Source organism: Nestor notabilis, unplaced genomic scaffold (genome assembly GCF_000696875.1).
Source record: "Nestor notabilis isolate BGI_N333 unplaced genomic scaffold, ASM69687v1 scaffold14212, whole genome shotgun sequence".
In the NCBI taxonomy this organism is placed as follows: Eukaryota; Metazoa; Chordata; class Aves; order Psittaciformes; family Psittacidae; genus Nestor; species Nestor notabilis.
The window spans coordinates 1-15,840 of NW_009918819.1; the positions used below are offsets into that span (position 1 = coordinate 1).

At 37.1% G+C, this 15,840-nt stretch overlaps 1 protein-coding gene across 1 annotated transcript in view; it reads right to left on the reverse strand.

The window, feature by feature from the left end:
- Positions 1-34: 34 nt before the first annotated feature.
- The window catches only part of KIAA0922 (KIAA0922 ortholog), a gene marked incomplete at its 3' end in the record, with an annotated part of 32,628 nt that continues 16,822 nt past the window's right edge, over positions 35-15,840 (reverse strand). Inside the window, exons 9-22 of the mRNA XM_010009920.1 lie at positions 15,173-15,275; positions 14,386-14,539; positions 13,563-13,733; positions 13,193-13,262; positions 11,057-11,174; positions 10,183-10,318; positions 9,131-9,240; positions 7,594-7,666; positions 5,346-5,488; positions 4,572-4,714; positions 4,040-4,226; positions 2,950-3,135; positions 1,187-1,336; positions 35-651 (exon numbers count right to left, since the gene is read on the reverse strand). Coding sequence (XP_010008222.1) covers positions 35-651; positions 1,187-1,336; positions 2,950-3,135; positions 4,040-4,226; positions 4,572-4,714; positions 5,346-5,488; positions 7,594-7,666; positions 9,131-9,240; positions 10,183-10,318; positions 11,057-11,174; positions 13,193-13,262; positions 13,563-13,733; positions 14,386-14,539; positions 15,173-15,275 — 2,361 coding nt within the window. The remainder of the gene's footprint in view (positions 652-1,186; positions 1,337-2,949; positions 3,136-4,039; positions 4,227-4,571; positions 4,715-5,345; positions 5,489-7,593; positions 7,667-9,130; positions 9,241-10,182; positions 10,319-11,056; positions 11,175-13,192; positions 13,263-13,562; positions 13,734-14,385; positions 14,540-15,172; positions 15,276-15,840) is intronic.

A 15,840-nucleotide genomic window follows, 5' to 3' on the forward strand; every position in this document is an offset into this window, starting at 1 on the left:
AATAAAATAAAATAAAATAAAATAAAATATTTACCACTATTTTTCCCAGAAATTTCTTGCAGTTCTGGCTGTTGCTGAGGTGAATTTCTGGACAAGTGACTTTCAGGTAGCTTCTTGGACATCTTCACAGGACAGAACTCCTGTTCTTTGAGCTCAACTAGATTTTCTGAAGTTTTAAGGTTAGTTTCCTTAGGAAACATACATGTTTGAAGATCTTCCTTCAGATCACACTCTGAAGAAGTATTTTTAATGAGAACTGTATTTTTCAGTGCACTTTCTTCTTTACCCAGAAAGTCTTCTGGAAGAGTTAAATTCTTGTTAACATTTATGCCATTTGCATATTTTAGAGTTACCCAGTTCTCACTGACAACATCAGTGCAAATGTCCTCTTTTGGTGCTGAGATTTGGTTCTCTGCAATCTGGTTTTGTTTCTCATCGGTAGCTGCAATGGCACTGCCAGCCACTGTGTTTGGTTTCTGCTTACTGTAATAAACGGAACATTTGTGTTTTTTCTGAGAGTGACTGTAGGTTGCAGGACTTCTCTTCGCTGCATTCTGACTTCGGCTGGATGAAGTGCCTACAGACAGGAAGCCCTTTCCTTTACCTTTATCTGAGGAACTATAGGAATCCATAAATGTCTTGCAGCTTCCCCTGGAGAAAAAATAAATTCTTTGAGATTTGTTTTTACCTATGAAGCTATGGTGAAGTGTTTTATGGGACATTTTTGTAAAAGAAAGAAGGGGCACATTCACAACCTGTGAAACCGCATTAGGTCTTCAATTTACCATATCAGCTAAAAACATTCTGATTTCAGCGGGAGCAGAGACTCAGACTTCAAACACTCTTACATGTTTCGATGTGTAAGTGTCTAACTGACCACCCAAAAGGGTCAGATTTGAGGACCATTGATGTATTTTCAACTCTTTCCATGGCTGCCACACATGCTGTATCTTTTACTTCCATCATGCGATTTTTACCTTATGCACTGCTGACAATACACAAGATTCATAAAGTTCTTCCATTTCTCTTCTGCAGAGGTGATACCCAACACTAAAAGCTGCTTGGAACACCATCTCCTCTAAACCAGCCCACATCAATATCAAAATACAAACAGACAGAAAGCATTTCTCCACAACACATAGGGTACAAAAGAAGGTAATTCAAAAGAAGAAAAAAGTATTTTTACTTGTAGGAATCAGAGCTGATTACGTCAACAGAGTTGCTGTTCTGCTGTGGTGAAGAACTAGGATTTGGCCTCTGTCTTGATTTCATGAACTCTGCTAGAATATACTGGGCTTGCTGGAAGGCTATTAGAATCACTCCAAGCAGAGACAAACTGCCAAAGAAAACAACAGATACTGGTGTCTACAATTTTCAGGAGTATTCAGGGACAGAGTTAAAAAGCTTTAACAAAATGCACTTTCCAAACGTTTTGTTAGTCAATTCTAAATAAGGAGGTGGACAAGAAAACTCAAAATACAGTTCAAAGTAAATAGCAATTCTAATGGTCTTTTCTTCTCCTTTTTTCTTTATAGCCCTTGCCAGTTATTCTTTCAATAAAATAACTCAGCCAAGGGCTTTACAAAGAAAAAAGCTAACAACGGAAAAAATCCATTCTAAAAAAAGCTAATACTTGATTTGACGATCAGTTAGAAGTCTCATTACAACACAATGGCAATATCTTACAGTATGATACCTGTCAGCTTTCCAAGTACCTTCTATTCATTCATGACAGTTATGTCATTATTTTGATATTTATTTAATACTGTCTCTTTCTTTTCCTAGAGAAAATGCTGCATAAAACGGGCTACAAATGCCGGCCACACTTTTGAACTAAGCTTGAAACTGCAAAATACCCTTTCTTTCTCTTTGGTGTCTTAAATGCATCAAATATATATCGATCAGAATAAAACTTTTCATGATTCATCAAGCCCACCTTCTCAATCATGCAGTATGAATTTTGGCAGCAGGAAAACAGAATGAGAAACTCCTGATCATTTAGATCCCTGTAAGTCTCCTGCTGCATCTAGAACTATTAATGTGGTCATCAGTATTGCTTCATTTGTGCTCTGAGTATTTTCAGTGTCAAAACAACAGTGGAAGCAGAACCATAGCATATATCAGGATCTCAGTTGGGTATGCATCAGCACATGTATGTATCACCATGACATTCACATTCACTGCTTGTTAGTACCGATTGTAGGAATTCAGATTGGTGTGATAAAAGTACTGGGCATCATTTGTGACAAATACAACATGCAGTTCACCCTACACAGTGTGAAAGGTTAGTAAAGGAAAACAAAAATAGGATATGTGTAGGAGAAGAGCCCTTAATTGTTGTACAAATGTACTGTCCTCTTAAAAGCAGTTTACCATGTGCATGCAATGAGTCAGCTAACACAAGCCAATTAATCTTTCTGGCTAGCCTGTTTAGCAGTGTGCCTAGCAAAAGCTAACAATAAACACAAGTATTTTTTAACAATTGAGAGAAGGAAGAAGGCAGAAGAAAAAGCAGGTCTCCACTTGGTTGTCTGAAACTTTATAAATAAAATTCATGCTAATTTTTCAGAAATATTTAAAGATAATCTACCAATCCACTTGATTATACTTACGACATTCAAATACTAATATGTTACATGTGCATTTGTACTGTGGATAGATTAAGTTTTCTTAGCAAGGGGAATTCCTGTGGGGGAATCCTAGCCTTTTTTCTTTGCAGCCTTAACATGTAAGTTTATCAGGAGGAGCAGCAAGAAATGCTCAACAACTATCACCAGCTACTGCATCACACCTAAGCTGTCAGAGCCAGTTGTCAGAACTCTTGGGACGCAGATACAGTACAGATTTAGGCCCTATCACAACTAAAAATCTAACACAAGCCAAAAGTATTTGCTGATCTTTCACTGGCATGTCTCTTTCAAACTGGTGCAGGGGCCCTGAAAGCATTACCTTACGAAGAGGACAGTGAGCCTCCAGAAAGACTCTTCCCAGCTGGGTCCTGGCACCACATCTGCACACAGTGGTAACAGATGGTGAGGAAGAGTCACGTTGAGCGTGAAGTGGAACTCCAAATCAGCAGCAGTCACCAGTGTAAGCTCCCGGATTACCCATGAAGATGTAAAGTCAGGAGTAAATCTGTCAGGAAAAGCAGACAGAGCTGGTGTTATTTTTCCACTTTTGGGTTGAATTTCACTTTCTGAGTCACATTGATACCAAGAAATACAAAATAACTTCGGATTTAATAATATTAAAAAAAAAAAAAAAAAGACAATGAAATAAGTGACCACTGTCTGCTTAGACTATGCAGATGGCATCAGCACACAACAGAGGTAAGACTGTCGAGTTGTCAAGTGCACAGGCAGCATTACTTCAGAACAGGCCAAGTGCTAGCGTAAGTCTAGAACAAGGCTGGAAAGACAAGTAAAGCAGAAGAAAACATCAGATTTGTCTCTTCTTCCACTTACTTTCCTGACCCATACCATTATTGTATTTGACTGCCACAGGTACTGCTAGGAGGTATGACTTGCCTTTCCAATCAGTAGAGGTGATACTTGTATATAAAACCGCAGACACTGCAACACAGTAATGCTAGTTCTACTTGTGTTTAAGTCATGATTCTCACTCAACAGGATTTTAAAAGTAATCAGTTTTAGACTGCAATGTTAGGAAAACATAACTAGATTGTGGTCAGGCTACTTGGAAAAAGCCAGAGAATAACAATCAAATAATAAGAAAAAGCCAGTGGCAAAGCATTTCTTACTCTTTTATTGTGACAACTGTTTTGCTTTAGTTCATTACTTCATAATGCACTGATAAAATCATGTAATACTGCTTTTAAAAAATAACTGAGTCTCATAAAGAAACATTATTATCAATTTGTTAGAATTACCCTTACTGAAAAGGGGAAATGCTTATGAAATTTATATTTGAAGTTCACCAAATTTTATGTGAGGGTCTGCTATTGGAGTGTCTGTTACTGAAATTAATTACTTCAAATTTCCAGTTAAGTTAATTTGCCAGCAAATTTGTCAGTGCTTACACAATGCTGATCTCTCGTGATGAGTTCTGAGCCAGGAAAAATTCCTGACAGTCTAACACTTCAAATCCATATCCTTGGCAACTGTAACCATTGATTTTCATTGATGAAATTGTTATAGGAAGAGGCCCAATATTCTCTACTTTGAAGTTCTTCGTAATAGATAGGATTTGCTTGCTGTCTTTCAGTTCTTAAAAGAGAAAAAAAAGAATAATTATTTTACAGTGTGTAAAAATTATTTTTCTTACGTTTATAAATGAATTGCTATTTTTACTTTCAATCTAATAAAAAATTCAGAAGTGATCAACACTCTGATACAGACTGATTTGCAGCAGTGTATTTCTAGAATCTGTAACTATCTTCAGTCAGTGTATTGAGAAAACAGAATCTACACCTCTCATGACCAGCCTCTTCTGCTTTTTCTATTTCAACATTCTGTTTACTTTACAATAACATAAACAGAAAGTGGTATTTGTACAACTATGGAATAATGCAGCCAACTACAAAATCAAGAGACATGTTTCTTCTTACTCACGTCGTCTGCAGTCCATTAGTGTAGCTTCTGGCACCTTGAATCGAAGAGATCCTCCTGCACCAGGTAGTCTTCCTCCTACTTTAAGCAATTCTTTGGCTCCAAAGCCTTCTACATTGACCACATCCAGAACAGTCAAGTTGTTTCTGCCATAATACAAAAAATAAGCAATCAGCCGCTAAAACACAACTGAAGTTTTCAAAATCACTTCTTTTCTATCTAGGTGCCAATCCAAGAAAACAGTGTTTCGGTAACAGAGTTACTGGCCACACCAGGATAGGTTTCCCCTAAATACCGACCATATTGCCCTGGAACCAGTCACCAATGAATTTCACACAGTTAAGGAACAGGCTTTGTAACCGCTGCCATGAGATAACAACAGTAACAACAGTTCAACCTTGTGAAAATGATTGCTTTTTCCATAAGCTGTCTTTTCCCCCAGAGATAACCATTGAGTGGCTGCACATTAGACCCACTGGATACTTAAATACTATCATTATGAAGTTAAATTGAAAATAGTAAAGCCACCCAACGTGTTGCTCTCAACTCAGAATTACCTCAGTACAATCATATGCATTTGACAGCCCACTGGTCATACACCAAGGAAAAAAAGGTGCTTTTTTAATGACTGAGGCATAAGGCACAAAGACCCTTTAAGCAATTTTTATTAAACTGGATGTATTCTGACTTTCAAGTTTTGACCATTTGTCTTTTCTTCAAGATTTGGCAAATTCATTTCCACATTGAGTTGATTCTCACAGCTGAAACTTGGCTTACCTGATTAAAATAAGGGAAGCTACTCTTCTGTAGTCAACTGGTGTAAAAATTACACCAACTTTTCTAGTTTCCAGTGGCTGTAAACTTAACCAAAGCAGCTCAGAACTGCATTTCTGGTCGATGAGATCCTCCTGATATGCATTCTGTTAAACAAAAATGCACTTCTTATTCACAGAAAATGTGTGTTTAAAGATCTCTATAAAGAAAGCACTACAACTTTACTTAGCACCACATAAGATATTTTTGGCAAAGTGCAGTAACTGCTAACTAACTTGTCATATAAAAGCCTTTCAACTTGACAATGTAAAACATCAGATAAGGTTGTTTATTTGAGCTAAAGTTCATATTACTGCATTTATTATTATGAGGAATGTATTACTTCATTTTTTAAAACAGCTTTTATTTGCTCAGATGGAAAAGAAATTATATAGCGTCTTTCATATTCAAGGAATCCTAAAACACTTCACAACACAATGAGAACTGACTATATACTGATTTCACAGGGAAATGTGGCAACCATTATACACTCAGCATAAGACTTGCAACTTGATTTAAGTGAGAAAGGGACTGCTGGCAAGTATGTTGATCATCTAAGTCACTGGAAACAAGCCAAAATGAACTCCCTACCATATTAATTGAAGACCAGAACTACCAGAAGTACACTGAGCCTGGAAATAATGCAATTTTTTTTTCCCACAATACTGCTGTTTATTCTTTTTCTCATGAAAAAAAAAAAAAAAAAAAAAAAAAAAAAAAAATCTCTAAAACTTTCTATTCCAGAAGGTGGGGTCTCATCTTAGAAAAGGGTGATCAGACAGCTATAGTAGTCAACCATAAATGTTACAAATGTTACAAAATGGGATCTTGCTTGGTGGTTTTTCAATTCGTGGCTGTTGTACTAATGGCTCTTCTGATCTTTTCCAGTCCAAAATATTTTTATTCTTAGTCCATTTTATGAAAAATGAACATACAAAAAAGTTTCAGAACCTGCATTTAACAGTCAATATTTAATAAAAGCAAACCACATATGGCATTTGCAAACTTCACCCTGTCACCCCCTACAAACAAAGATACACATGCACTCAAAATGTAAGCCTATCAATTCATTACACATGTATATAAAATGACTAGGAAAATAATGACAAATTCAAAAATGTAAATATTAACAGCTAGTGATTTGTTAAACAAGTCAGATCCATCTCATACATGCTTCATACCTAACTATACATGTTCCTCCTAGCTCTTCAAATCTCTAATGAAAAACAGGTATTACACACATTGATGTAAAGATCTACTGCTATTTTTCCATTTGGTCAAGCACATGGTGTATGGGACTGTGGAAACTCAGTCCTAAACAAGTACTAGTGGAACTAGCTTCTCTTTTTCAGTGTGTGGCTACAGGCTGGGATTTATGAACTGCTGTCTCCTCTCTTTTACAACAACTCTTACAACTGTTGCCAGAAAGGAAAGGTCAGCTTTGATTAGTATAGCAAACACAGTCTTTTCTTTTTATAAGGTACTAATGTTTCATTAAGGTCTTAAAGCACATATGCAGAAATATGTACCTATATAGGACATTAAAGAGGTGGCTGCAGCATGCCCAAACTGCAAGGAAAAGATATCAATTCCAGGCTTTTGCACAAACTGGAAGTTTAAGAATAAATTCTCTGGGACCCTGGACAGTACTCTGGTTGCCAGAATATGCCAATATCCCTGATACAGCATACTCTCTATTTCCGTCATCTATGACACAACACAGCTCAGCACTGGTGTGATACAGTGAAGTGTTATCACACTCATGGTAAAAATAAGGCAATGGGAAACAGAGAGAGCCATGACATCCCAACCTGAATCTGGGAGTTGCAATGTGGCTGAGCTGAAGTAGAAATCCAGCTTTTTCTTCCCTTGAACTATTGGACAGTACTTCCCTCTATTAAAAATATTATCAGCTAGCTTCTGACATGACCAACTCAAAAGCCTGACACTTCATGGACAACCAGTGGCTAAATGTAAGTCCCAACACAGAATGCAAACTGTGGCTTCTTCAACATGTACGCACACACATGCACACACTCAGACTCGAACTCTGGAAAATAAATGTAAATGCAAACATACAAACCTGACAGAGAATCAAGAAAACACTGTTAAATTGCTTTAAGTAGGACTTGAGAACAACTTAGATGTAGTGTAGACAAAAAGAGCTTTTTCTAGCGTATCTTAACACTTCTATCAAAATTAGCCATCTTACCCTGTGAGAACATTCATCCATGAGCCTGAATTCAGTGGTTGTGAAATTAATAGCTTGCACATTTATGCTGAACCTAAATAAACCAAAACAAAAAATTAAGCACTTCAAACCTAGTCTGTCAGAACTACATTGACTTATTTTTAGGTACTGGCATTTATTCTGAAATAAAGAATACTTTTACAATTGCACTTTGGCAGATGTGAAATAAATGTGGGTCTACATTTTAACAGAATACACTACAAATCAGTTTTATGTGGATTCCACACATTTGGAAAACAGACAAATGGCTGGGCGTTTTAGATCTCTCAGCAGAAGATCACCACCAAGAAATACAATGTCTAAGCCACACAAACACAAATGCCCCAAAGCTTTTTCTCTCTGCATAACTGTTAAGAAATAAGCATTATCAAATCTCATTAATTTACTCAAATATCCTTCTTTCTGCTCGTAATTTGTTTGGGACAAAACCTTATTTTCTTTCACATACTTTCTGTGACATTAGCTTAAAATGAACCAGTTAGTGGACATGATTTCTGGCAAACCTAGAACATCTGCAGAAACAAAAGTGTGCAAATACAGAGAAAAATGTAATTTAAAATCACTAAAGAGTCTATGTGGAAATTATATTTAGTATGCAAACAGATGTAGTTATTAATGTGCATATATACACACACACACATATATGCACATACAAACACGTATGTAAAGAAATGAGGTTAAGAAAGCAATTATACAAGGATTTGGAACCCAAATCAGTATGTTACACTTAAGCACATGGGTAGTCCCACTAGCTCCAACCAAAGAAATAGTCCTTCCAGCTACATGGTTTTTCAAAGTTAAGTGTGACAGCCAGGGCTTATTTTGGTTAACTTCAGCCCACCTTACCATGCCCCTTTATATACTGTTCATCTAACTCTTATATGGCTTTCTCAATAGGTCTTCTCAGTTCTAAAACAGAAAGTTCAAAACAATATAGAAACAGTTGCTTATTTGGCCCTAAACATTTATGATGGGGTCCTGACTCTGGATCTGAATTTTTCCTCCTGGCTCTCATTTCCTCTTCTTCAACCAGAGTTTTTACTTAAGAAAAAGTGAAGAGGAAAACTTTTTCTGGTAGGAAGGTTCAGTACCTTCCTCCTCACTGATCATTCTACAGGCTCTGTATACTTGCCAGCTAGCCTTGCTGGGAGATGCATATCTGCAGTTCTGCAAGTTGCTCCCCTCACCTGGGCAGTTTGCACAGGCTTGCTCTAAGCCCCATATCTTAAAAGATGACCGATTATAATCTACAGCTGCCAGACAAAAATGTGCTGAAAACATGCTCAGTTTGGGTTTATCAATGACCAGGTACATTACAAAGTCACGCTGCTCTGTAAGATGCTCTGAACATCGTTGTATCTTCCAAAACGGGTCAGAACATTGTCCCCACCCAAGCTACACAGAAAAATTAAAACAAACCACAAGCAACAATCAGAAGGCATGGCAAATAGATATTTTAAAAAGGAAAACAATATCCTGAGATAGTTATACTCATTACCATTTGTTCAGTAGACTCAGTGAAGCTTGGGGATCAGGGTAGTAAGAAAGAGGCAGAAGCTGCAACGTAACTGGGAAGGATGAAGGGTTTCTTAGTACAAAATATTTTACCTAAATAGTTTGGAGGGGAAAAGAAACAGTTAAAAACTACATACTTGAGAACTGGAAGGTAAAATCATTCAGCACTGGTAACATGATTTTTATTTTCAAAGGACTTCAGCCTGGCTTCTGTGTTAATGCAATATGATCATATGTGCACAAAACTGCATGGAATAGCAGGACATGTCACTACAATGTCACCATTTGCCAAAACAGCTAAGAGTGCATAAAGAACCACATGTGTAAAAATACAGACCTTCCCCAACCCCTAAACAACCCTTTCATTTGGATTTTGATTTATGCAAGCAGATGTGAAGAAAGCTCTTCCACGGAATAAGGTGAAGTTAGTGACATGTTACCCTTTCTTACAGAAGTCTGAGTGCAAGCAGGTTATATATATTACTATAATGACTGATTATTAAATGGCACAAATGGAGTATTAAGGTAATTCACAATATGCGCATATGAAACTATCTCCGTATGACTGGTTCTGGCCCAGGCTAGGTTAGTAGTGACCTAAATCTGACAAACAAGAAAGAGGCAACCGTCAGTGTGGTTCTAAGACACATTATGGATCTCTCAAATGTTTTACACATTTCTGTTACATAAGGCAGTGGCATGAGGAAGACTATGCTCTAACCACATGCATCCTCAATGACAATACACTCTATCCCTAGTTCCTTGTTCAATTATTTTACCACATGCATGTAACTTATACAATGACGCAAGGAAAGTTTTCACAACCATGAACAATTGTTTGTTAAGAACTACACTGCTTTACTCCTCTCCTTGTATTACAACTTTGTAGTTAGAGAACTTCTCAAAGAGCCATAGGTATATGAGTCTGGTGTCTTAAATTAGACAAGTATCACCCAATGTTAACTGTAGACTTTGCTATTTAAACAAGCTAAACATACATCAACTCAGAAGAAGTGTAACAACCACCATCCTCACCATACTACTTTTAACTGCTGTGGCACTGAAGTTGAGCGTAATGCCAGGCTCTGTAGTCATCCGTGGCAAGAAAAAGGCAAAGGACTCCTCGTCAGGCTTCTGATGAACAAAGCGAGACGATCCTAAAATACTTCTCCTGCTTTATTGGCAAAAATAGATAGCTTTGTTAATCTTATTTTTTCTTTTCTTTCAAACAAAGAACAAAAGAAATTATGATTTGCCAGAACTTATCATTACATCGACTAATCTTTCCTTGAAAATATTCTTCACAAAATAAAGTGCATAAAGCTGTAATCTAGTAGTAGAGAGTCAGTGTAACTTATGTACATCCCTTAAGTCTCCACTTCTACACCTGCAACACAACTGTGGTTTTCACAGCTCTATCTCTTCATTCTGGAAAGGGGCTGGTGCACTATCTCCACGAGAATTGCTCGGTCACAGTGACTGCTTCCTTCCCAACTTCCCCAATATGCAGTATCCATTAAGCCAGGGACTAAAAAAACCTTAAAAACCTATTCAAAGACCCTGATCCTGCAAAGACTGCTATGAGACCTGTTGATGAAATACGCATGCAACTCCATAAACGATCTGGTAAAACATGCTTTGACTGCTTTCACACCAGGTAGCTATGGTTGTTATAGTCAAAACATTATTTACATTCTAAAGCCGGGCATCTGAAACATTTACTTATGGCTTGCAGTGCCTTGAAATGGAAGCTGGGCGTGCTCTGAAACTCCCAGTGCTTCAAGTTAACTAACAAGTGCAGGAAGGCCAGAAATGTTTGTTCTAACTAAGAATACTTCAGAACAGAAATATTCTTTCTTACAAAACTGTACTGTCTTGAATTAAGAACTTCAACAGATTCTGTACAGACCTGCAGGCTTCCCCACGTCTTATTTTTTGCCATCTTTCATAAAGTTCACTTGCAAGCTCAGAATCCACATCCCAGGCAGAACGGTCCAGAGAGAGACTCTTCTGCCAAAGCAGATTTGCTAAAACGATAACAGATTTTTCATATTTCACAGAGATAACGTTTGCTCCTTCCATCAATCTACTTCTGAACATGAGTAATTGGTATCTGCAAAGGGTCCTGACACATAAATAAAGGAAGCAACCCACTTTTTCCCTTCAAAGCAAGCCTATGTGAGGGTATATATATTACTGTACATATCTGCTTTGCTTAAAGAAATACATTTGCAAAACCACAGTAATTCTACATGCAGACAGAAGTACGGGTATTGCACCGGCTTTGTACGCTCTAGTGAGTCCTTTTTACTGCTGCTATTTCTAATGGATGCCATTGAAAAGTCATTATGTTACCAGTAGTCTTTAAACAGAACTCTGTTGATGCCAACAAAGCATCAAGATCATACACTATTTTGTACACAGTGGTACAAAATTATAACATCACAGCACAGCAGGCAGCAAAACAAATCCCCCAGTTTGGCAGAAACGGTGTTTTCGGTTTAGTTTCTCTTTTCAAGGTACTGATAATTTTCTCAAATTCTTCTGAAGATAAAATTGCAAGGCTTTACATCACTCTAAAGATTACTGCCTTTTAGAAAGCCAGGCTCGTATTTGTTCAAGCATTTTCACATAGCAGAAAAGAGTTAGAAAAGCAAATTTCTTTCGAAAGAAAACAAAAATGGCTTATTTTGAAAGTACATGTACTTTATTTTACAGTCCTTAGGGTCTGAAGTAACCAATTGAGATAGATGATGACTGGAATAATCCAGCTACAAGTTCTTCAGGTCAGTATTTTCAGGCTTTTGCATTAGACTTTTCTATTTAATGAATACTATGCTAGTATCCTGTATTAGGAGGCAGAATACCTGTACATATAGATCTGATTATGTGTATTATTAGAATGGAAAGTAAACAATGAGGACTCACTTTTATCAGCAAGATTTCTTTCTAAAGATTAAAAAAATACCTAAAACAAAACAAAAACCAAACAAAAAACCAAACGCTTCTAAGATCTGCACCTAAGCGTGCATATGTATCACTAATTCTTCAAGCCACATGTTTCCATTTGTCACCTCAGTTCTTCTTTTTACATTTCACTAACTACTATTGCCTTCTTTATATCCTCACACAAAATACAGTTTTGGAAAGCATCATCTTGAAAATATGTTTGGGAGAGTACTCACTTGAACATTTCTTTAAATGGTGCCATTTACTTTTAATGGGTACCTATGGTACCCAGCTGCCTACTGAAATTCTTTACCGAGCAAAGATTAAAAAACCCCACTATTCAGAATCAGCTTTTATCAGATTCAACATTCTCCAGGCAGTATTATGTCCACGTACTACCCAATACTATTTTGGTAAATGCCAGCCAGGTACTTAAAATGGCTCACAGCATTACAATATCTGGAGATAGACTCTTCAGTTCCAGAAAGAATGAGACTCTTTCTGTTTCATATGACACAGCATTAAGGATGCTATTTTAATGAGCCTGATAAATGTTCTTTAGTAGAAACTGAGGACATTATTTCTGTGACAAAGCGGTACAGAGACGGCCTTTAAATTTAACTCTGGCTAAAGGCAGGATATTGGTCAACACTTGTTTTCTGTTTCAAAGACTTCCCAGGGTCTGGACCCAGATTATACACGTTGTCTAATCTCTTCGAGCTAGTTGGCAGCTTTATCATTCTACCTCAACATCTCTAGGGAACGTGCATATGAAGAAAGCAAAGAGCAGTACACCACCAATGAGAACTTACAGAAGAGTGTTGAACATTCAGTCCAAAATAATGTTTCAAGACAGAACAATAGCTTAGCATGTGCTATGCAATTAAAGGTCTGAACACTGACAGCACAGCGTACTCAGAACAGGTTAACTCAAACCCATTTATATGCTCCCAGAAAAGTGGATGTTTTTAAAAGACATAAAACTAGTTACTCATATGAACAATTTCAATATTCTCATTACAAGTCCTGCTACATATAACAAATTTTCTACAATGAAACTACTGGCAGATGCAAAAAATCCCCAAAACGAGCCTACCTGAATCAGACTTTCCCAAGTAACACTGAATATCACAGTGTGCAATTGCTTCAAAATGAAGATCTCCCTCCTGGAAAAACAAAATAAAACCTATAACTGACCACATGACAAAACAAGACAAATTCTAGTTTCTCAGTGCATAATTTAGACAAGTCAAAGAAGAGAATTAAGGTTGTCTAGAGGACTGTAATTCCATCACTGTTCAATTCTGGGGGCTTAACTTCTAAAGCTACAGAATGGTTTCACAGAGTGGTCTGGTACTGAGTTTTTACTTTCAGGAACTAAGGGACAGACCTCTGGCCTAAGAAAGAGGCTGCTGCATTTTGGTTTGCAGTGCATAATAATCATACAACACAGTTGAATATGGTACCTTGGACACAGTCGAATATATCTGCAGAGGTATTTCAAACATTACTCCCACATTTGTGGCCAAACAAATACTAGAGAGCACATTTGTTTCAGTGTCTTTCACACTGAGCTTCAAAGAAAATACATTCCAGCAGCCTGGAGGTAGAGTCAAAGGTTCGTCGAAGTTCAGAATCTAGAAAGAATCAAATGACAAGTGAATTAAAATTGCTACAGTATTTCTGGTGTAAGTGGTACCTTGAAGAATGTAAACTTTCTCTTCCTTCGTGTTTTTGCTGTTATTACACACACATATGTGCCCATAACTGATCCGTACAGTGCACATACATAAATCTCCTATCTAAATATACGAAGAGGCAATTAGATGCCTACATCATGTGCTTATTCATAAACCAGATTTGCCTGGTTTGAATCAAGCAATTGCACGAGTAAATTATTGGCTTTGCCTTCTAAACTTCAAAGCTCATCTTTGTACTAAAGACTTCCATTACAGACTATGAAGAAATGCTGAATCCTGTGGAGCACAAACACACATGCAACAATTCTGAGAACAGAGCAATGGTATATAATTTGATGCATCTGTAGCTGCAACTCGAAAGAACAGTTGCTAATGAAACAACACAAAAACAAGCTGGACAGTGTATAATGCCTGTTGAGAGAGTAAGCTCTTCAGAACCTAACAGTTATGGGCATAAAAATACCTTTATTTTGAACTGACTTCAACCAGCTCTGAGAACAGAGTTCTTCAAGGGATCTATTTTGTATGTTGAAGGACTGTATCCCTAAATCAAAGTCCAAACAATATATGAAGCAGAAGAAAAGCTTACCTTTAAAACATTTTTCGTTTCTCTGGCTATGAAGACTTCAGTCAGTTCAATGCTGAAGTCAAAATTGTTTGTAAACCATATGGACCAAAATCCTGAAGTATTATGATGTGGTTCTATATGAAACAATGCTGCAGAAGGATCTATGTCAAAATACCTGTAAGTAAATGCAGAAGAAAAATAAATACATCCGCAATTGTCCTTGAGCACACATAAGAGGTCCACACAAGAAGATAACTGTACTATTCTTGCATAATGATGCTCTTTTAAGGTTTTAAGAAGAAAGAACAGAATTATTTCCTTTGTAATACTTACATATAGTATCAAAGTAAAAATTGACAGGAACAATGTAAAAGAGGTAAGCAGGCCTATACTCTTCCTGTGCTATATAGTACATCACTACCTACTGCTTTGGGATATGGTAGCTTGGATGAAATTGGCAAAAGAAAAGATTCCACATTTTTTCTACAACTATCCTGGTTCTGCATAACAAGGATGGTGGAAATTTTATCACAGACTCTAAGCAACATTTATATGATATGAGCTGCTAAGGTATATCACTTTATTGGCTCCTGAAATTCTTCTTGGATAAAATACAGTATTACTACTTGAAATGCCACAGGTCTGTTTTGGCGAATGACACAGCAACAATAGAAAGAAGCCTCTTCACTTTTCTGGTACTTGTTCAGTGACAAAACAAGCTAACCTCATCTCTTGAAGTACGGCACAATATTCTTCTTACAATATCAGTGAATGTTAACAAACAAACAAAAATCCACTGTCAACCTACCATTCCATCACAGGACAGGAAAGACAGGCTTTTAGTGTTGTAGTGCCTTCCAATTGATTACTCTTCTTGTCAGCATAAGGACTTTCACTGTCACAGGATGCAGCTGGGCAAAGAACAGGAAAACACAGTATCAGCCAGAACAATTTTCTCATGAGGATGTAGCAGAACACAACAGGGAACATTTGCTAGTCCAATTCTCACACAGGTGAGTGAAGCATCTAATTGCTTATGTCCTAATTTTCAGAGGTTTCAAACTTTGCTTTAAGAAGAATTTATGAATGCTACACACCTTCAAAAAACACACGCGCTAAAATGCTGTGAAGAGCAACCCAACCAATTTTAGCCATTGTCACTGGCTCAGCATTCTTATCAGTGCACACTGCCTCCTTTTAATAAATGAAATACTGTTCTAAAAAAAAACCACGATCACTTAAAATGCAGTCCTTTCTTCTTATTTGCCCTCTTTTGATACCAAAAAGAAGTCCTAGTAGTATTATGAAAGCAGCCTGGTTCATAAATATTCCAAGTCTATGCACTGCAGTCTAGTGGTCAAAATAGGAAACAGGCTGGAGTCAGGAATGCCTAAACGTTAATCTTTGCTGTTCCACAAACACGCCTGGTCTCAGGCAAGCCTGTTCAATGATCCTGCCAAGAAATGTCATAGAAAA